Below are 21,974 nucleotides of genomic sequence, written 5' to 3' on the forward strand. Positions count from 1 at the left end.
GACCGGCCGGGAATGTGAGGCGGGGGCGGACCGGACCGGCAGCGCCGCCCCCAGAGTCTGCCCGGCCACCACCACCGCCACCGCCCACTCTCCCGCCCTCCCAGCTGCCCACATACTCCTTCCCCGCTCCCCCCCCGCAAATGATTAAGGGCCAAAACGGCCCAGAAGAATGCCTCCGCGGCCGCCGCCATGGCCGCCAACCGCCCTCCCAGCTGGCCGAGACCTCCTTACCCGAAGCAGCCCGACAGTCGGGCGAACTAAAAGCTGTTTTTGCGAAGAAGAGAGGAGCTCCCGAACAGAGCTCCTCTCTGTGCTAAGTCTCTCCCCGAAGTGGTGCTTTGGGCGCAAAGGACACCTATTGCGTCCTTTGCGTCCATAGCAGCAGTTTGGGCATTGGCTTAGCACAGAGAGGAGCTCTGTTCCGGAGCTCCTCTCTTCTTCGCAAAAAATGGATTTTTGATCGCCCGACTGTCGCGGGCTGCTTTGGGTAAGGAAGTCTCGACCAGCTGGGAGGGCGTGGGGGGGGGGAGGCCAGAGGAAGTGGGGCGGGGGGGGGGGAACTCTCCCCTACTAGCGCCCGTTATCACAACGGGCCTGAATCACTAGTTGTTAAGAATTGCACAGCTCTCAGGCGTCCTGTCTGACCCACTCCAGTCTCCTGTTTGCATCGTTTGTCGCTGTTGCCATCATTGTGATGCAACACAATTTCGTAATGAATGATTGGTAGCAAAAATTATCACCACAGGACAAGCTCACTTTCCTTGAGCATTTTGTTCGCTTGTAAAGCCCTGAGCCATTTTGGAAGGGCGGTATAGAAATCAAATCAAATCAATCAATAAATAAAAAGCAATCTTTTCCTTGAGCGCGAAGTTATAACGTATTACAATGAAACTGAGTTAACGGTGAAGGAGGAACTCGCACACAAGGCAGCAGCCCCGGAAGACGAAGAGAAGAACCCCCTTGGGCAGCTACACCCTCTCTTGGAAGCACGCCCCTCATCAGAACCGGCGTGTGAGCGGAGGATCTCTCCGGAGAAAATATGCCTAGGAGCAAGCTGCCAGTCTCAAAAGACTCGCTGAATGGCCACGTGGACCCGCTGTGGAAAGCGGGCACATGTTTATGTATGGTAACTGGGGGGGCTTTTTAAATTATTCCTTGTTTGCCCCCATCCCGAATGGAACAGAGAGATTTGTTTGGAGAAAACGAAGGCGCCTCTTTGTCCTGGCAGGGAGAAGGCACAAGGGGGCGCTGCCGAGTAAGCAGCGACTCCTCGCCAGGGGTGAAGGGGCGGGGCCAAGGGTGAAGGGGCGGGGGAAGGCACGGCCAGGCTGTCTACCTGGCGGAGTGTCTTTTCCACGGTCGAATGAGAGCGGCGGCGCGGCAAGTCATGAAGGTGTTTGTGACGCGGCGGATCCCCTCGGAGGGGCTGGAAGTCTTGGCCAAGGCCGGGGTGTGAGTGTGCTGATGGGTGCCGGGAACTGCTGTGTAACATTGCGGGGGAGGAAGGGAGAGACTCTTTCCTTCGGCGTCGGCTGTGTCCTTTGGGAAGGCAGCGGCGGAAGAGTCACCGGGTTGCTGGCATGTAGAAGGGAGCGTGCTGGCTTTCTCCTTCTCTTGGTGTTTTAATGGAATTGTTTCTGTATCTCGGGGGTCGAGCGGGGTTATCCACGTGTGGCCCTTCGGGACAGCTCAGTGTGTCTGGAGGAGGGTGCCTTGCCATCATGGGGCGCATTCACTGCGCAAGTGGGCTGATGCCACTGGACTCGGGGAGAGCAGGCACACTTGTCCCAGCCTAATCAGCCTACCCCCTGGGCGCTGTATTTCCAGTTCCCATCTATTAATTTTATTACATCTATATCCCGCTCTTCCTCCGAGGAGCTCAGAGCTGTGTACATGGCTGCGTATGTCCTGCATGGTTTGTATGTGAGGTGGGGTGTAGGGGTGGTAAAGGAAAAAGGTGGTGGTGATTCAAGCGGGTAAAATGGCTGTGAAGTGGTTAAAAGGGGGGGGGGGAGGCCTTTTTGAAAGTATTGCATATGGCTGGTCACCAGGAGAACCCCCAGTTTCCCCCTGGGATGCACTGAAAGTGGATGGTGTAAGTTGGGCACCTGCTCTACCTACTGTTCTTTAATTACCTTGGTGAGGAGTATTAAACAGTGGCTGACATACAGAGCAAGGATGCCCCAGTGCAGTGAGGGAGCAACCTAAAAGAACTTCCCGGCCAACTCAGTGGGGAAGCAGCCATTTTTGACGCTCTCCCCTTCCCCAGGAAGTCCTCTGTGCCCCCCCCCCCAAATAAGTCCCTGAGGGAAGGGGAGGGCATCAAAAACTGCCACTTCGCCGCTGCACACTAACACAGTTAGTTGGGAAGTTCTGTTAGACTGCTCTTTTGCTGCACTGGTGTATCTTTGCTCTGTATGTCAACCAGTAACTCATCTGTGTTAAGATATTAGAAGTAGGTGCCCTCTCATTATGCAAGGGCATATGTGCACGCATGTTTCAGTTTCAGTTTGTTTCTGCCTTGCAGAGTGGAGGTAGAGGTCAAAGGGGCCAGGGAGAGGATCAGACAAGTCTTCCTGGGAACTGGAATGGAGAAATGCTGTCCTCTACACATGTAAAATGTACCCAACCCATTTCTTAATATGTTTGCTTAGAAAGCCATCTCTGTTTCCTGATGTTCTCTTCCCAAATGACCAATGAGGAGTGGCCACACTGAAAGAGTTAAAACTTCACTGTTCTGAGCTGGCTAATGTTTTAACGATGTTCTGCTGGCAAGATTGCTCTAATAGTTAATCCAGGCCTTGGCCAATTTTCTTTGGATCTAGGAGCCAGCCCATACATTTAGGAGCTAGACAATGGACACGTGATAAAATTACCAGACTTAATGACAGACATTGTTGAGGGAGGGGGTAAATGGGCTTCTCTTAATCCCCTTTACAAGTAACGTACTTAAAACAGAGACAGGGCTGTCTGGGACAGCTAAATATTTTATTAAATAACTACTTCTGAATATATGGGTCTAGGAGCCATGGCTAAATTTCTAGTTAACCATTTGTACCAGCTCAGTAGCCAAACCATTATTTGTGATTGCCACTGACTTCTTCCCTCTCCTGAGTGCTCTGCATGTGCAGAGTGGAAAATCTTGCACTGATTGTCTGCTCCACAGCTCAGTGGTGTGAAAACCCTGCTCTGCTCTATAATTCTCTGCAGAAGGTGTAGGAGAAAGAGCTGGTGTGTTTTGCTGGGCATCAGGGAAAAAGCTTGCCAGGGTTGTCCCTGATGAGCAGATTTGTGGAGGCCTGGCATTAACCCAGATTGAACTATTTAATATTGATTAGGAATTTGAGGGCAGTCAGCCTGTGCCCTGAAAAAGCAGTGGTGGTCAGTGGTGCTTGCCTACCTTGAGAAGACATGAAACTTGTATTTAAGAGGGTGGGAGAGAAAGAAAATTAAGAAACTCCTGTCTTATCCGAAGTGCAAAGGGGACCTTTCTCATGAAAGTGGTCAGTGGCGTGTGGACTGACTTCCTTCCTTTCATTCTTTCTCCTTTCGACAGATAGCCATTATGGCAGGCCACCTTGCCCAGTCTCTCTCCTTCAGGTGGGCAGCATCAGCAGGGTGGGCACCTTGGCCAATCTCTCTTCAGCTGATCAATCTGTAGATTTAAAATAATGAAGGGCTCTAGCCCTCAGTTAGCCTGTCATTTGATCTGCTTTATGTGATTATGTCTTTCCTACCACTGAAGCTGCAGCGTCCAGCAGTGGGATTCAGATGAACCTATCCCACAGTCAGAATTACTAGCAGGGGTTGCTGGCAAAGATGGGGTCCTGTGTCTCTTGTCTGACCGGATAGACAAGGAGGTCCTGGATGCAGCAGGTGAGGACAGATGGCAGCCAAATGAAATGGTCTCCGATGTATTTTGATCATGAAAGGGACGATGCAGGAATGTACCTAGATTGTTAAAATACTGATATGCCCAATGTTGACTGTCACTGTGATGTGGATTGGCTGCGTTTCTGTATAATGTGCCCTCTAAATGCAACATGCTGAGGAATCTGAGTCTATAGTCATTTATAGACTCTTATTATTCATGTTATGGCCCTTATTCATTTTAGAGGTGCAGACAGAATCAGTTCCTGGTAATGGAACCAACTCCATGCTCCCACTTCTTGTCTCTTTCCTCCTGAGGTTAGTGAAGGCTTGCATTCAGCTCCACAGCATTATCTGGCCAGTCTGTGTTGCTGCAAAAACTCCACATGCCAGCTGTGCTGTTTAATCCCTTGGTTTTGCTGTTGCATTTATGCGTGGACTTTTTGCTGTTTTTTACCTACAAAAAAGAAAAAACAACCACCCCTCCAGCCTTGCAAAAAAAAAAAAAAGTCTCTGGCCTTGGAAGTTAAATATTGACATTGTGGTAAAAATTCCCTAGGGATTTGGATTACCACCTCGCCCCCCCCCACACACACATTCCATTGTGTTGGGCACTTTACGCACACAGAAAGAAAACTCAAAATCATGTGAGAGAAACTTACAATTTGCAATGAAGGGAGACTACTGCCATTATGACTTCTTTGTGAAGTCTGAATACACTTCAAAGTACTCTTATCTACCACTGAAGTAGGTGCAGTCAAATAATGATAGATTGTATCTTGATACTAGCCTAATGCAGATTATCTTTTTCTATACCTCAGAGCAGGGGCGTAACGATAATAGGGCAAGGGGAGTCAGTTGTCTGGGGGCCCCAGAGGCAAGTCGCATGACTGACTCCCCCAGCCGCGCACCTACCCAGGCTTCCTTCAGTTGTATTTACCCTCCGAAATTGATGTGGGTGTTAAGACCTGGAGCTACCAGAACAGCATGTCTTTCTCTAGTACCATTAAATGACTTGCATCGTCCACAATTTACAAAACCTTTTAAAAAATAATTGAGGATGATGTTCTATTGTGGCACATAGGTGATATATATATAAAAATTTTACTATGCTTTTTGTTACCACTATTCAGCCTCATTTAAGATGTCTTTACTTCATGAGCTGAGCTTCAGTGGGGGGGGGGTGCATTTTAAAATCCTGTCTCTGGGCCCACTCCGACCTTGCTACGCCCCTGCCTCAGAGACTGAGATCTTGCAGTGTGCCTGTACCTGAGCACACCTGAAGTCACTGAGGCTATTCACACATGTGTGCAGAACCGGGCTAAGGAAGGCCAGCCTGGTTCTGCGTGTGAGTGTGTACCGCTGTGATCTGACCCAATCCTGGCAGCACTGTGGTGGCAAACCCACTTATGGAGCCTCCCTCTAAAAAGAGGTTAAAGGAGCACACGCTCCCTTAACCTCGTTTTTTCAATTGTCTGTCAACCATGGCGGCAAGCAGCCACAACTGGCAGACTGCGGCGCTCTCAGACAGGTGGGATCCCCATAATTCCCTGCACACTTGCGCAGTGCATTATTGGAGCGCTCGGCGGGGGGGGGGGGCTACCCTTGGAGCTAGCATGACTTCTGTCCCCCTAGCTAAGCAGAGTCTGCCCTGGTTGCCTATTAATGGGAGACTACAAGTGTGAGCACTGCAAGATCTTCCTCTCAGGGGATGGAGCCAGTCTGGGAAGAGCATCTAGGTTCCAAGTTCCCTCCCTGGCTTCTCCAAGATAGGGCTGGGAGAGATTCCTGCCTGCAACCTTGAAGAAGCCGCTGCCAGTCTGTGAAGACAATACAGAGCTAGATAGACCAACAGTCTGACTCAGTATATGGCAGTTTCCTATGTTCTTATTATGTATTGGCAGCAGATGGTGCTCATCTGGGTGGGTGATCCGTCCACCTAAGGAAAGGAAACTGCTCTTCTGTGGGGAGGTAAGCTCTTCTTCCTCCCCGCTACCCTGATTGTCCTTTCTCACTGGTCATAAGAAAGGGTTCTCTGTTTTGGACATCATCTTAGGGTTTACTCACATAAAGCCCGGCCTGTGCGGGCCTGATGGTGGTTCAGGGTGGGAGGCATGTTTCCAGTTCTCTATCATGCATAGGTAGAGAACATCTGTATAGGCTTGGCTTTTAATCTCTTCCTGTTCATTGTGTGTGCTGATGATGCTGTGTTCTGCAGCTTATTGTGGGTTTCTTGTGGTTTGGTTGTTTTTATTTGAGGTCATTCACACAAGCGAAAACTGTGTTCTACCCGGGTTTGGGAGCTATGTGTGCTCCCAAATTTTAGTTATGAGGAAGGTAGGAGGAAAACCTGGGTAGCTTTTCTTCCTACTTTGCTCCCACACAATCACTTCTACCCAGGTTTTCCTCTTACTTTGCTTCCATACAACCAAAAATTGGGAGCACATACAGCTCCCAAATAGGGGTGTGCACGGAACCGCCACACTGCGGTCCGGCACTGGGGTGGGGGGTCGCTTTAAGAGCGGCGGGAGGGTTTACTTACCCCTCCCACTGCTTTCCCACTTGGTGCTGTAAGTAGTAGAGTAATTGGGGCATTACTGGGAGCTTTGCAGAGCCGAAACGGGGAAGGGGCGGCAGGGAGGGATCCTGCCGCCCCAATTACACTACTACTTACGGCACCAAGCAGGAAAGCGGCGGGAGGGGTAAGTAAACCCTCCCGCCGCTCTTAAAGCGACCCCCCCACCCCCAATCCGGACCACCCGGGTCTGGACCAGTCCGGAGGCCATTGAAATGGCCTCTGGACCGGTCCGGGCCCATCCCTATTCCCAAACCTGGATAGCACACAGTTTTCACTTGTGTCAAACACATCACTGTGTATTTAAGCTGCCTTGAAAATATTTTATCTCAGGGAATATAAGAAGCTGCCATATACTGAGTCAGACCATTGGTCTGTCTTGCTCAGTATTGTCTTCACAGACTGGCAGTGGCTTCTCCAAGGTTGCAGGCGGGAGTCTCTCTAGGCCCTATCTTGGAGATGCTGCCAAGGAGGGAACTTGAACCCTTCTGCTCTTCCAAGCGTAGCTCCATCCACTGAGGGGAATATCTTACAGTGCTCACACTTCTAGTCTCCCATTCATATGCAACCAGGGTGGACCCTGCTTAGCTAAGGGGACAAGACCAGCTCTCCTCTCCAATAATACGGTGCATTATTGGAGCTCCAGGAAAGCGGGGGCGATCCTTGGAGCTATCTTAAACGATGGGGTATAAAATAAATATTGCCATGCAGCTGCTAAACCTTACCCAAGTTAAGCCCAGTATTGGATGTTTTCTTGTTCTGGGTCTTCAGGTAATGCACAGCCATTGCATAAAATGGCAGATAAGAAAGGCAGTTTGCACAGTGGAATAAACTTCCTGGACATTTGGCATCTCAACACAATTCTATGGCATACTTGACAGATATCTGCAGCTTGCAAATGGATCTATGTGGATTTCAGCCATTTGAAAGTGAGATTGTTTTGATGATCAATGAAAAAAAGTTACTCTGTAAACTGTTAGTCTTTTAAATATGTTTACTTTCAGTGCAGTTATTGAAATAATTTGTTAGCTTTGGATATTTACAGACCATTGGGGGGAACTTGTGTTTCTCCTTTCACATATGGCAGGAGGGTGGAGTTATCTGTGCACTCTCCTTGGAGATGGACCATTTCAGAATCCCTCCCCCTAGAGTACTTTTTGTCACCCCACTGATTAATCCGTGTGTGTGTGTGTGAATTTTCATCTGTGAGAAAAGCTTTTGTTGATTGATCACGCAGATTCGTTAATTAAGGTTCTCAGCCCTAACAATTGGCCCAAAGGCTCCACTGCAATTCATGTTTTTAACATGCTTTAAAGCCTTTTTTTATTCTTTGTGAACATGATCTTGAGAGACTTCATCAGAGCATTGGGTCCTTTAATTTCTGTCTGTTTTGTTAGAGGCCAACAGAATCCTTGAGAGACATTATTACTGCCAAGCTTGTTAGTTTTATTTTTAATACTTTTAGATGTCGCCTTGGTATTTGATTTGTTTCTGAGGCCTCTTGGCTGCCTTTTCTTTTTCAGCTGTTTGTTTTCCTGTTAATGACTTCTCTTTTGAGTGTGTGACCTTCATCTTTTTATACAGGACCAACCCTTAAAGTAATTAGTACATTGTCTGTGGGATATGACCATCTTGCGATTTCTGAAATTAAAGAACGGTAAGATGTGGGTTTTTTTTGGTAAGCCTTGCTCTTAGGCCCAGATGGTATATTCCCTACGCAGCGTGAGAAGCTGTCTGGGGACAGAGTTATGGTAGGATGGTTAAGTGCTCCCACTCCCCACAGTGGTGCTTTATGGGAGGTTTAAGGGGCTTCCTTATGCATCCCGACTTTTTCCTTGTGGGTCTGGTGATATTGAGAATACCGAACATGTTATCTTATTTTGTGACCTCTACAAGAATGATGGTTCAGCTCTTGTTTTGCCTTATCTTGTGACGTTTCCTGGTCACTCAGATGAATTTCTCTTAAAAATTTTATTGTCAAATTTTAATTATAAGTACACCAACTCAGTGGCCAAATTCTGTTATATTTTATGCAAATTACATTCTGCTGTGTGTGATAATGCTTCTGGTCAATGGCTGAAATAAAAAATGACTGACTGACTGCTCCCACTCCCCCATGTGAGCCATCAAATTCCCCTCTAAAAATGGACCCTTCTCAGAAAAAAGCTACAGAGAGAGGAGTGAACTTAATGAAGCTGGGTGCTGAGAGGATGGGAAATGGAAGTCAGGCGAGCCGCTCTGAACTGTGGTTCATTCTTAATTGTGGAGGCTCAAACCATGGTTTAGCATGATGTCTTAATGATGCAGACACTACACCAGTGGCACAGTTCATCCAACTGGTGGTTCTCCTTTGATGTTTTTAATTTCAAAGTGGTTTAATTGTACTTTATTCTTTTTTATTATGCAGAGCCACCTTGGGGAATCCTCTTGTGTTGAAAGGCACGATAGAAATAAATCCTCGTATGTTTTAATCCTGATTACACTACAGTGGCCTCTGTTAGTTCACTCATTCACCCAATCAAAAATGTTATCCACATCATGCTCCATGCTTGTACACAAGTAGGCTTTATTGGCATGATCTTTCCCACTCTTGTTTTTGAGGGCAAAGAATCTCTTCAGTCTGGCTTATGCACTATGTGGTTTAGGCACTTGTGTCATTCCTGCCATAGAAATACTTGTCTTGAAGAATTGGCTTTCAGAAATGGATATAGTGATATTGTAATCAGGTTTGAGCAAAATGAAGCTGTTGAACTAGTGTCTTGTGGATCAAAATGCAGAAGGATCTGAATGCCTCTTTTAAATTCTAGTGGAATCCGAGTGGGGTATACGCCAGACATCCTGACAGATGCCACCGCTGAGCTCACAGTAGCTTTGCTCCTAGCAACATCTCGCAGGCTGCCTGAATCGGTGGAGGAAGTGAAGAAGTGAGTGTCTCTGTTTTGGTTCAGAAGTTGGAAAGCGCATTTATCAGCAGCCCCTATCACACTGAATGTCGGGTTGGTGTCATACCTAATCGTCTATCCTAATTAAGGCAAATACAAAGATTTGGAGCTATAAGAGGGGAGCTGGAGGCACTTGCAACTGTTTGCCCTTCTGCTTTGAGCTACTGTTCAGTAATGACTTTGCTCATACAACCTGCCGATGAAATTGTAGAGCCATTCTTTGGCTATGCAGGCTGCAGTGAGGAAAGCCTCACATGTTCAGATGCTCCTTCGTATTTTAAAAAATGTTCATACACATAAGATACTAGATGTCAGGGAGAAGGCTAGGCTAAAACTATTTTTGCTGACTCCTAATTTGTGTGTGTGCAGGAAATCCTTCCATATGCTTTAATTGTGCAACACCTATCTGCAGTGTGAAATGGTACAATCCAGATTCACCCTTATTTGAAGTGCTCACCTCAGTTGGTGGTAGAATAGATTGCACCACTTTAGGCTGCAGGGGGAAGATTTCTGTTTTTCAATGCTTTTCCATATTAAAAAAGAAAAGAAAAGAAAAGAAGTCTTGCAGATCGAAAGCTAGCACAGCAGGGTGAAAGGTTCTATTCCAATATTTTGCCTGTGGTGCTGGCTTTCTGTTTTCAGGGAGCTTTTAGCATTGTCATACTAAGAAATGTGACCCACCACTTGCAGTTTGAAGTACAATTCATTCTACCACCTACACATTTTACCATCTTACTGTGCTGCATGTGTCGAGTCAGACCCAAGTTTCTGTGATTAAGATGTAAACCATGAAGTCGTCTATGGAAATCTGCCAGGAAATCAGCATTGAGCAATCCTGATTGTCTCAGCCTTACCTTTCTTCCTAACTAACTAATAGCTGTCTACCTTACAGAGTTGTTTTGAGGATTATTGAGAGAATGTATATGACATGTTTGGAACATTCTAAAGTGCTGCATAAAAATGCAAAGTGTGCATGCTTTGGGAAGACTGGTTCTAGACACTGCTTATTTAAACTCTTCATTTCATGCTGAAGTTGCATTATGACGACACTGGTGTAGATTTATCAAGGCCCCAAGGTCTTTGCTAATGGACCCCTCATATCAAGACGAGGACCCAACTGGTTGGAACAACTTAGTATCCATCGCTGTTCTTTTTACATAGAAGATCTTGTTTCTAATGACCAGTTGGTAATTGTATGATTTTTTGTTTAAAGCCTGAAATGACCTTGATCCCAGATATCTTACATAGGAACATAGGAAACTGCCATATACTGCGTCTGGCAGCGGCTTCTCCAAGGTTGCAGGCAGGAATATCTCTCAGCCCCCTCTTGGAGAAGCCAGGGAGGGAACTTGAAACCTTCTGCTCTTCCCAGAGCGGCTTCATCCCCTGAGGGGAATCTCTTCCAGTGCTCACACATCAAGTCTCCCATCCAGATGCAACCAGGGCAGACTCTGCTTAGCTATGGGGACAAGTCATGCTTGCTACCACAAGTCCAGCTCTCCTCCTCATCTTAAGGACTGTATACTGGGTCTACCTGCTTCATCTCTTCTGGTGGACTCTGCTGCATGTGCTGAGGTTCAGTTGCCATGCATGCACATGTGCACTATATGTTTTTAGTTTGTAAATTAGTTCTTATTTTTAAATATTGATGATTTTGTTGTAAGCTTAAATATTGATTTTAAGTTGTTGTAAGTTAAAGGCAGCTTAAAACTGCAATGAATAAAATATTTTCCAGTGTCTATCTGATGCAAATGGGAGTGGTGGTGGGAGTTATCAACTGGACTGGCCCTGAAATAAGTCTGTGCCTGGTGACCAAGAACATAGAGAGACTGCTTCTGTTGATTGTCATTATTTGCAGTTATATATTTCCAGGCCAGGAATTTGTCTGAAATAGGTAGCTCTTTCTTGACCCAACATTGATGCTGTTTGCTGCACAGGATGAGTTGCAGGGCTGAGTCTTTGGCACTACTTACCTAATATTCTTTTGTCATTTGGGCTACTCTTTGCAGTGGTGGCTGGACAACATGGAAGCCCCTTTGGATGTGCGGCTATGGACTCTCTGGCAGCACAGTTGGGATTATAGGGCTAGGAAGAATAGGTAATCCCCAATGATGTTTTGTGTATTAAATACGTTAATCCTGCCATCGAGCTCACAGGTGATTTTATCTTCACAGAAACTCTGACTGACCCGCCCTGAGCTTCATGTCTGTGCCCAAGCCTTGAACCACCACCCCACACTGCTGCACCATGTATCTGCTAAGGATGTGCAAGAACTGGCGTTGGGCCAGTGTGGTGGTGGTGGTGTGTTATCTTTAAGGAGCAGGGAGGGTGCCCATCTCCCCCGCCAGCGCTGTTGCCAAAACCAGTGCCGTAGGGCTGCTGCGTACCTCTTTGCAGCTCCGTTCAGCATCGTACCAGAAGAAGTTCATGCGCATGTGCATGTCACCGGTTCTGGTGCCAGCAGGGGGAACGTGGCGGTGGGATGGGCACCCTCCCTGTGCCTTAAAGGTAACCCCCTGCCGCCAAATGCCAGACCTCCAAATCGGTTCCTGCACATACCTATTATCTACCGCAATCAACAATAGTGCGGTCCAGAGCTGCCATAATAAATTGGAGACATCTAATTGTGTGATCTTTGCAAATCTAAGTATCTGAAGGAGGGATGACCCTGAACTGGTTTGGCGCCACCTCAGGGAAGTGCCAAACTGGTTTGGCCACCAGCATCCGAACCGGTTTGGTAAGCGGGGATTGGGTCCTTTTAAAAAAAACAGATGAGCAGGACCTCACCTGCTCCTCTGCCGCCCCACTGCTTTTCCAGGCGTGCCGCCCGTTGTTCAAAAGGCCACGTGCGGCTGCTGGGAGCAATGCTGCAACCACACGTGACCTTTTGAACAGTGAGTGCTGCACCTGGAAAAGCGGTGGGGCAACGGAGGAGCAGGTAAGGTCCTGCTTATCTGCTTTTTAAAGGGCCCGATCCCCACCCCACCCTAATCTGAAGTTGGGTTCAAATTATCACTTCTAAAACACCCACTCCCTTCACCCGATAAGAACAGTGAGCGGGGTGGACTTTCTACTATTGATTAACTTGCTAAATAAACATCCACCACCCCTGAAAGAGACTGCATGTTTTTTGAGTTGGTAACCAGCCCTTCACCTTTGACTATGGATTCTCAAATTCCACTTCAGATTTTAAATGTCTTTTGTTGTGGCTGCTGCTGTTAGCTTTTCAATGTAAGGGCTAATCTGCCTACTTTCCTTTCACTAACCCTAAAGCTGGACTAAATTTGGTCCTAATTGGCTAGGCTGTTCACAAACTAGCCCACTTGTGCTTCAAATGTTCATGTATCCACCATCTTGAACTGGGGTGGAGGACATAATCACAACCTATGCATTTGCAGTGTCCTTGGAACTATACCAAATTTGGTCCAGATTGGTTCCCACTTGCAGCTCAAATGCTTATGCATCCACCATCTTGAATTGGGGTGGATGACATCAAACTATGCAATTGAGGTGTCCCTGTGTGTCACTCACTACAACTGTACCCATTTTGGTTCAAATCAGTTAGATAGTCCATGCATTAGCTCACTTGTGCCTCAAACATTCATGCACCTGCCATCTTGAATTGGGGTGGATGACATCATCACAACCTGTGCCATTGAGACCTCCCTATGTGTCCCTACAGCTCTAGCAAATTTGGTTCAAATTGGTTGGCCAATTTACAATCTAGCCCTCTTGCACTTCAAAAGTTTAGGCATCTGCCATCTTGAATTGGGGTGGACGACACCATCACAAACTACACCGTTGAGATGTCCCTACAATTGTACCCGATTAGGTTCATATTGGTCCAGGCATTGCAAAGTTAATAGGGGAGGGGGTGACGCGCGCGCGCACACACACACACACACACACACACACACACACACACACACACACAACGCTGGGTGAGCTCATAAGCCTACTGGAAAGTGGGCTAAAAAAAATGCAAATATAGAAAAAGCCCCATTTTGCTGTATTCAGAGGTGAAGCATCCTTGCCTAGTGATATGTCCTGAAGTGCACATTTTTTCCTATTTTTAGGACAGGCAGTAGCACGTCGTCTGAAACCATTTGGAGTTAATAAATTTTTGTATACTGGACGTCACCCCAGGCCTGAAGGTGCTGCCGAATTTAAAGCAGAGTTTGGTGAGAATCATACCTTATGGCGCCACTGGAGTTATGTTAGTATGTTAGATTATGCTGCAATTTCTGGTGAGTTTTGTAAATAACCTGCAGTGTGGAAAGCTGAGGTTTGAATAATTTTAACCAGGACAAAATATTAAGCTAGGAATAAATAAATGAACAGACATGGGGTTGCATTTGATAAAACATGTACACATGAATAATAACTGATTTAACAAAACCGTACGGTTCTTTGGTGCCTGGAGAAGGTAGAAGTATGGAGTTCTCTCTAAAGAAGAATATACAACGTAGGAAGCTGCCATATACTGAGTCAGACCATGGGTCCATCTAGCTCAGCATTGTCTTCACAGACTGGCAGCGGCTTCTCCAAGGTTGCAGGCAGGAATCTATCTCAGCCCTATCTTGGAGAAGCCAGGGAGGGAACTTGAAACCTTCTCCTATTCCCAGAGCGGCTCCATCCCCTAAGCGGAATATCTTACAGGGCTCACACACCAAGTCTCCCATTCAGATGCAACCAGGGCAGACCCTGCTTAGCTAAGGGGACAAGTCGTGCTTGCTACCACAAGACCACCTCTCTTCCACAATATTTATGAAAAATCCCTTTTCATAAATTATTTATTACTAGCCGACCCCGCACAGAGCATCTGTGCACTCTTGGGGGCTGGCAGTTACCTCTCCCCCCCCCACCTTCTGCCCCAGTCTCCACTTCCAGGCCCAGCTGCCGAAAGGCAATGCTCATGTTCCTTTGCAAAAGTGATGGAATAATGCCATGCTATGACCAGAGCCCAAGTAGCAATGAGGCATCCTTCGGACCAACCTAGGTGGGTCGCTTTTCTAAAAGTGCAAAAGATCCACTTTCTGCCTGCATTTGCATACTGGGGCTTTGATGTCACAAAGCCCCCGCTTGGCGCCGCTTGGCACAGCATGTTTACGTTTGCAGCAAGCAAGTCCCAAACAATGAGAAAGTGTTCTCTGCCTCGCAGTGCTCACTGTCCGTGTACGGGGGAGGGCACGGTTCACTCGGTTTCCATGGAAATTGGTGCCTGCAAGTTCCGTCTAGCAAAGGGTTAACTGTCAGGAGCTGCCTCTCCTCCCCTCCGTCGCCTCTGCCCCCTTGCCTCCGCAGCTGGGCTGGTCTCCTTCGCGGCTGGGCCCACCAGTGCTACTGCTCTCCTCCGCGGCGGGGGCCACCGGGCTCCCCGGCCATGGCCGCCACTGGTCTCCGCGGCCGGGCCCGCCTGGCTTCCCAGCCATGGCCGCTGCTGCTGCTCACCTGGGTGTGCCTTACCCAATCAGGCGCCCCCGCAGCCCAGCCAATCAGCTGGGCTGCCGGGACGCACGTTCTAAAGGCACACCCAGGAGAATTATATATATATAGATTATTAATTCGATTTCTATACCGCCCTTCCAAAAATAGCTCAGGGCGGTTTACACAGAGAAACAAACAAACAAGATGGAACTCTGTCCCCAAAGGGCTCACATTCTAAAAAGAAACATAAGACACACACCAGCAACAGTCACTGGAAGTACTGTGCTGGGGGTGGATAGGGCCAGTTACTCTCCCCCTGCTAAATAAAGAGAATCACCATGGTAAAAGGTGCCTCTTTGCCCAGTTAACTGGGTTCCCCATAAATAATTTGGTTGTGCAAACATTACCAGAGCAAGGACCCCACTTCCCCATGTATCTAAGCCTATCATAGAAAGGACAACTAGCTCTCTAAAGAGCAGAATAGAGGATATTGTAAAGTATTGCTGAACCTAACCCTTCTTGGCGGCGGCAGGGTGGTGGTGGGGAGAGGTATTCTGTGTCAACAGGAAAGAAGTATGATAGAGCAATGCGGAATGACTTTCCAGCTGTGTGCCTTGATTCACATGAATGCAGCTGGTGGGTCTGAGCAGTGCCAAAAGCACAAGCAGCTGCTCAAGTGTGCATGTCGCTCCCCCCACCCCCAAACAACTCCATCAGGAAGTGCCCTTGGTGTCCTAACAGGGGAAACCAGTGACTGACGGCTAGAGAAAGTAAACGAGTGTCTCAAAGCAGTCCTGTAATGCGCATTTGTTCACTCCTCTCTCTCTAGTACCCCTTGCCAAGCTAGCCGAGGAGTCGGACTTTGTCATCGTAACATGTTCTCTGACGCCGGACACGCAAGGCATGTGCAGCAGGGAGTTCTTTTGCAAGATGAAAAAAACCTCTGTGTTCATCAACACAAGCAGGTGAGAAAAGATGTGGCCCAGACGAAGTGGAGTAAGACTCTGATTCAGTTGCCAGCTTGCTTCTTTATGAAGCAAGCATGATGAAGTATACAGAGTATACCTAATTACTAGGAAAATAATCTTCTGGAATTGTGCTGTTGCCTTATCTGCTGTGTGCAAAGAAGAGAAATCATTTCTCCTCACCCCTCAGAGCCTTCCTTCATAACCACTTGTACATAATGTGTAGTTACTATAGCAGTGCTGTCCAGCCTCTCTCTGGAAAAGAGTGCCACTTTCAGAGACCATCTTCTGTGAACAAATAAGCATGCCACTACACAAGTGGTAACAATCCTACTATAATCCAAATACAAGTTTCACTGGGACACCTCCTTCAGGAGATATGCACCTGCAAAAAGTGTCTCTGATTCAGTAAATGCCAACATATACCCAGTAGGCCTTTGAAAAGCCCACTGAGATTCAGACTCGGTGCCCCTTTGGGCACAGTCGATGGAAGCAGTAGTACCTGCTCTGCTGCATGACAGATGTGCTGCCACTCGCTCTCACCGATGGGGCTGATGAGGAAATGAGTTCCCAGGTTTTGCTGCCACTCTGGGAGTGTGGGAGCTGTGGCTTGGCCTTCCATCGACAACTTCTTCAACCCATCCCTGTTGCAGCCTCGTAACAGCAGTTCAAAATGCACCCCGGGCAAGTGCTGGCTGGGCCACTGTTGTACTTGCCTCAGCTGTTCTGCAGCACTTCCCGTCTGGCTCTTTCCTCTTCCAGCTGAGACACGGAATAATGAGGTGTGGTACCTGAGCCAGTATGAAACGCCACTAGTGGCACCTGTACCACCAGGGGGAAACACACTGGGGTGTCGGCCACCTTCTTCTTTCAGTGTGGTGCGTCTGATGAGAGAGGCTCAACCTAATCCAGCAAGGGAGATACACCTACTAAAAAGACTTTCATATTCATAACACAATGCCTGTCCATGTCCCACTTAATTTGCTAGGTTAATGCTTTATCAGTTGCATTGCCCAATTCCTGTCCCTGAAAATGTGAAATTGATTAGCATTCCCCAAGGCTGTTGGCTGCTTAAATACTTCTGCATTCATGTTACTCAACTGAGTGGCAGCTACGCTATGAAAGTAGGATTATTGTATACTGTATATTATTGTTGTGAGCCGCCCCGAGCAGAAGTGTACTGGAGGGGCAGGATAGAAATATTTTAAATAAGTACCTATGCAGGAGGGTGGTAGCATGAACAGCATACTGTGGCTCATGCTTCTTACTTCCCTGAGCAGTGAAGTTGTGGGCTACAGTGCTGCTTGCATTCTGACTTCTTCTGGAGGAGAGATCGCTGGAGGCTTATGGTACTTATGGGTATCTTTGTAGTATTTGGTTTATTTACAAATGCACACGTTGAAGCTGAAATAGCAGAGCACTTCTACAAGCCGCAACTGGTTACATCAAGTCCCCACAGAAAAACCCCTGCACCATAAAGGCACTTCAGCTCTCTGCCCATCTTCTCCATTTCAGCCTCTCCAGAATTTGTCTGTCTCGCACAGAAGCTGCTAGAAAAACGGCTTGTCCTTTTGTTCTTTATACTCACATATGGGGGCAGTGGAACACCTTGCCATTTCACATCAACCCCTCTTGCCAGGTAGATTTGGGTACATACTATTATATGAAGTTCATGACTTCCCTGATCAAGCTATTTCAGGGCCACTAACTCCCATTCAGAGAATCCACTAGCCTCCTGGACTATCGGCTAGTGTTCTGTTAAACAAAGAGATGGCCAAGTAGCCACTACCTAATTTTATAGCACAATCCCCCTCTCAAATGGGTCCATCAATGACTTTTAAAATGGTTCATAGTTTATCCTGCAAAAGAAATAAAGCAGATTAAGATTCAAACACATGCAAGGTTAGGTAAAAACACATCACCCATCACCAATACAGGCTAGACTAAATTCTTTCCGCCTTTCTATTTATCTTCAGAAAAGCAGAATTTAGCTACACAAAAAAAGCTCAAAGATGCAGTACAAATAGTGGAAAGTGTCTTTCTTCCTCTCTCTGCTCCTTTGGAGCTGGCTCCTGGGCCAGTTCAGCTCATGCCTTGGGTCACTCTGCAGATCTGGGGGTACCTGGACTAATCTGCTCAAGGCCGCTGGCTGAACTTCTCCTTTCTGTGCATTATCCCAATCATTTACACAGGGCAAATCAATTTCCTAGAGCTGCTTTTGCACCCATGACATGCTGGCTTCTGGCTTACCCACACAGCCAGAGCTTGCCTCTACTCCCATCCAGAGGTATGCAAGTTTACAAAGAGATTTTTCCTCACGTGTCTTCAGCTGGTGGCTGATTTCTGACCCACACATGTCCAGCTTCTCATCCTGCATGCCCCCTTCATAATCCGGCTGCAACTTCTTGCTCCATGGCATATCTTGTGGCATGGGCTTCACTTTCTCCAGCTTCTAGATTCTCTCCTCTCCCTTCCCCCCCCCCCCCGCAACTTTCCCAATTTTGAGGCTACTCTGAAGGTGGACCTCTTCTGGTCCCTGGGCCAGGCCAGCCCTCTTGCAGCAGCTGAACTACAAGGGCTCTCCTCTCTCACATTAGGACTCCAGGCTCTGCCTCAGCTATATCGGAGCATTCTCTAGGCTGCTCATGCTGGCTTTGAGGTCGTCTTTCACACTTGCCTTAAAGTCCAGCTTCAGCAGTTGCAAAACTGCTATTTGTTGCTGGGATTTGGTCTCTATTTTTGATTCGACAGTTTTCAGCTCATCTTGCTGTTTTATCATCAGCTTCAGTTGATCTTGGAATGCTGCTGTTTGTTCCTTCATCCTTGGGCATTGGCTCAGTTTCTCTCCAAGGAAACTCAGTTCCACTTCTGAAAGTGTTATGCATGCTCCCCACGTCCCCAAGCAGTAAGAAGTTCCAGTGGGGTAGTGCTACTCTTGAATATGGCTTCCTTTGGAGAAGAGATCAGTGGAGATTTATAGTGTCTTATATTTGGTTTATTTACCAATTGAGCATTAAATGAAGTTGAAATAACCACGCACTTCTATAAACAGCAACAGGTTACATCAAATCCCAGAGAGAAATCCCTGCACCCAAATGTGCTTCCGCTCTCTGCATAACTTCTTCAAAATACAGTCTGATACTGAAGCTGCTAAAAAAAACCCCATCCTAATCTTTCTATGCTCACATGAAGGAGGGGGAAATGAGTCTCCTTACTTTCACATCAGTCCCTCTCATCAGGTGGATGAAGTTATATTCCATTTTTTACAAGGCTCTTATGGTATCCTTAGTCAGGATAGTTCAGGGCCATTACCTCTCCTATGCAGATACCCACTGGCCTCCTGAACTATCCATTGGCGATATACCAAAAAAGAGATGGCCAGGCAGCTATTCCCTAATCTGTTACTAGACATTACAGGAAAGGGGAAGTGGCTACTATCACTAAAGCAATCTGAATAAGACTAAGGCCTTGTTCACATAGGCAACTACGACACTATACTTGTCTGGTATCTGCGTGTATGAATTGATTCAATTGAAAAGCATTGCATTTGTGGCATTATTCATGATAGATTAGTAAGAATCCACTCATGCATGCAAGACAAATGACTGCCAATGTGCATACCAATCCTCAGCTGCAAGCACAAGACAAAATTATCTGGAACTTGAATTAGGTATAGATAAGGTACCCTAGAAGGCTGTAGCAGAGTTCTAACGTCAGTGGAGCTGGTGCCAATTTGGGAAATGGGAGTAGGAAATAATGTGCATTTGCCTCTTGAAGCCACTGCTTTCAGATTCTTGTTGAATTCCTTTGGGAAGTAAGTGTGTATGTGTCTGCACCACGCAGTCTTCCTCCAATTTTTATAACTTTGCTCTGTCAGGGGAACTGTGGTAAATCAAGATGACCTTTATGAAGCTTTGGTCAAAGGTCACATTGCAGCTGCTGGTCTAGATGTTACAACCCCAGAACCACTGCCTGTTGACCATCCACTTCTTTCCCTAAAGAATTGTGGTAAGTTGACTATACTTTTTGCACTGTCGCCCAACTGAGAATTGGTGGTTGCTGGAAATTAGTTAGGCATGCACTGTTCATTCAGCCTTACTGACCTGGCAAGGGTTCAGAGCAACAGGAGGCTATCCAGCAGGCATATGTTGGTTGGGGGGTAGGGTGGGGAGAGAAGGGCAATTGTCGTGATAAAAGAAAGCTCTAACTTTGGATTAGGACTGTCACAAGAAAAGCAAAGTTGGCTTCTGAGGTTTCATCAGGACTTTTCCACACATATTGAATGCATATCATTACAACTTGCTTAACCGAGAAAGGAAGCTGTGATTGCTGGAAGAGAATTCTATGCCCCAAGCCATGTTGCACCTTTTCTGAGCTTCCCCACAATCGCAGCATATACAACCCTATCCTGCATAGGATTGCTAAAGGGGGAGCTGGTCTTGTGGTAGCAAGCATGACTTGTCCCCTTTGCTAAGCAGGGTCCATCCTGGTTGCACATGAATGGGAGACTAGAAGTGTGAGCACTGTAAGAGATTCCCCTTAGGGATGGGGCCGCTCTGGGAAGAGCACCTGCCTGCTTCCATGCAGAAGACTCCAAGTCCCCTCCCTGGCATCTCCAAGATAGGGCTGAGAGGGACTTCTGCCTGCAGCCTTGGAGAAGCTGCCGCCAGTCTGTGTGTAGACAATACTGAGCTAGATGGACTAATGGTCTGACTCGGTATATGGCAGCTCCCTATATTCCTGTCCTCAGACTATTGCACATCACTGCTAGCCCCTCTGAGAAATTCAGGCATCTTCTGGCTGCAGCTATGACGACATACCACAAGTGGGGTTTTAGTGTTTAAACACTAATCTAGTAAAGGTGGCCCTAGAATAGAATGCAGAAGAAAGGGGTTTGGCCTCACTAGTCAAGTAGCATGTCGTGACAAAGTAGTATGGTGTTAGTGGAATTGCAGGCAAGTACAAAAAGGATATCCTGGTATACTGGCTTGTTTTCTAAAATTACTTTTCTCCCCACTGGCACCTTGAACAGTGATTTTACCTCACATTGGAAGTGCCACCTATGCAACAAGAAATGCCATGTCAGCGCTGGCTGCCAACAATCTTCTGGCTGGTTTGAAAGGAGAAAGCATGCCAAGTGAACTCAAACTGTGAGAAGGAATACAGCATGGATTCAAGTTGTTGCAACTGTCTTAAACCTAGGCAAATCTTCATTTATGTTTGACCTAAACTTATATTGCTTGAGGCAATTTGTATTTCAAGCAAAACATTAAAACTACTGATATAGCAAACCTGATTTTTTCCTTTTATCACAAAGTTTTCTAGTTCTGTTATCACAATTTTCTACTTTTTTAGAGCAATGCCCCAAACCTGGAAAGAAAGCTATTAGACACTGGGCAGGAAATCTACAACTAAGTAAAGTGTGCCATCAAGTCGGTGCTGACTCCTGGCGACCACAAAGCCCTGTGGTTGTCTTTGGTAGACTACAGGAGGGGTTTACCATTGCCATCTCCTCCGCAGTGTGAGATAATGCCTTTCTGCATCTTCCTATATTGCTGCTGCCCTATACAGGTGTTTACCAACGGGGAGTCGAACCAGCAAACTCTGGCTTGCTAGTCAAGTCACTTCCCCACTGTTTCTAGGTGACTAGCCTTTGGAAACTGGGCTAAATACAGCTGGTCTGTACAACATGGACAGAAGGTAGCAAATTTATTACAAAATGCCCTCCTCCTCTTTGTATTGGTTTCAAAAAGTTGATTTGGCATAGACAGAAGTAGGGACCTTTCACTGCCACTTGTGTTAAAGGATTGCTAAAGTGTCTAACTTTAAGCAGATCTATTTAGTTGTCAGGCCTAATAGCGTCATATTCTTCCCTTCCTTGCCCATTACCTATTCTGCTTCTCACTCCATGAGCCATACTCCGCATAGCTTCTTCTGTCCTTAAAATCTCCATAAAGTTTAATCCCAGCCAAACTGACTTGCCGTCCCGTTTCTATGATGGCAGCTTTACTACTAAAGCAACTGGAATGTTTGTGAACATTCCATTATACCACAGCAGCTCAGCTAAGGCTTCACCGTCATATCTTATAGATGTGCCTTTTTCAAAATCTTGATCACATATGGGTTCCAAAGAACAAATCTACAGCAAGTGCACACATTCCAAAAATTCTCGAAGACCTTAAATTCTGGTTAGAG

General features: G+C 46.8%; 1 protein-coding gene across 5 annotated transcripts; it reads left to right on the forward strand.

Moving 5' to 3' along the window:
• Positions 1-985: 985 nt before the first annotated feature.
• On the forward strand, positions 986-21,070 carry GRHPR (glyoxylate and hydroxypyruvate reductase). Of its 5 annotated transcripts, XM_053288853.1 has the most exons (10): positions 1,323-1,452; positions 3,557-3,600; positions 3,746-3,876; positions 8,030-8,102; positions 9,253-9,369; positions 11,397-11,485; positions 13,464-13,568; positions 15,644-15,779; positions 19,657-19,787; positions 20,812-21,070. In XM_053288853.1, exons 2-10 carry the CDS (start codon positions 3,566-3,568, stop codon positions 20,931-20,933), a joined length of 939 nt encoding a protein of 312 aa, XP_053144828.1. In that variant the 5' UTR covers positions 1,323-1,452; positions 3,557-3,565; the 3' UTR covers positions 20,934-21,070. The 5 variants fall into 5 exon arrangements, with proteins under 5 accessions (XP_053144829.1, XP_053144826.1, XP_053144827.1 ...); XM_053288854.1 differs by lacking the exons at positions 1,323-1,452; positions 3,557-3,600 and adding an exon at positions 986-1,121; XM_053288851.1 differs by lacking the exon at positions 3,557-3,600 and having other exon boundaries at positions 1,305-1,452.
• The last annotated feature ends 904 nt before the right edge of the window (positions 21,071-21,974 follow it).

Source organism: Hemicordylus capensis, chromosome 2 (genome assembly GCF_027244095.1).
Source record: "Hemicordylus capensis ecotype Gifberg chromosome 2, rHemCap1.1.pri, whole genome shotgun sequence".
NCBI lineage: Eukaryota > Metazoa > Chordata > Lepidosauria > Squamata > Cordylidae > Hemicordylus > Hemicordylus capensis.

Excerpts from the sequence above, each read along its gene's own strand:
- GRHPR (XM_053288851.1), top strand. The coding sequence starts at position 1,364 with ATGAGAGCGGCGGCGCGGCAAGTCATGAAGGTGTTTGTGACGCGGCGG. Across the intron at positions 9,370-11,396 it reads TCGGTGGAGGAAGTGAAGAA|TGGTGGCTGGACAACATGGA; the intron begins GTGAGTGTCTCT and ends TACTCTTTGCAG. Across the intron at positions 11,486-13,463 it reads TATAGGGCTAGGAAGAATAG|GACAGGCAGTAGCACGTCGT; the intron begins GTAATCCCCAAT and ends TCCTATTTTTAG.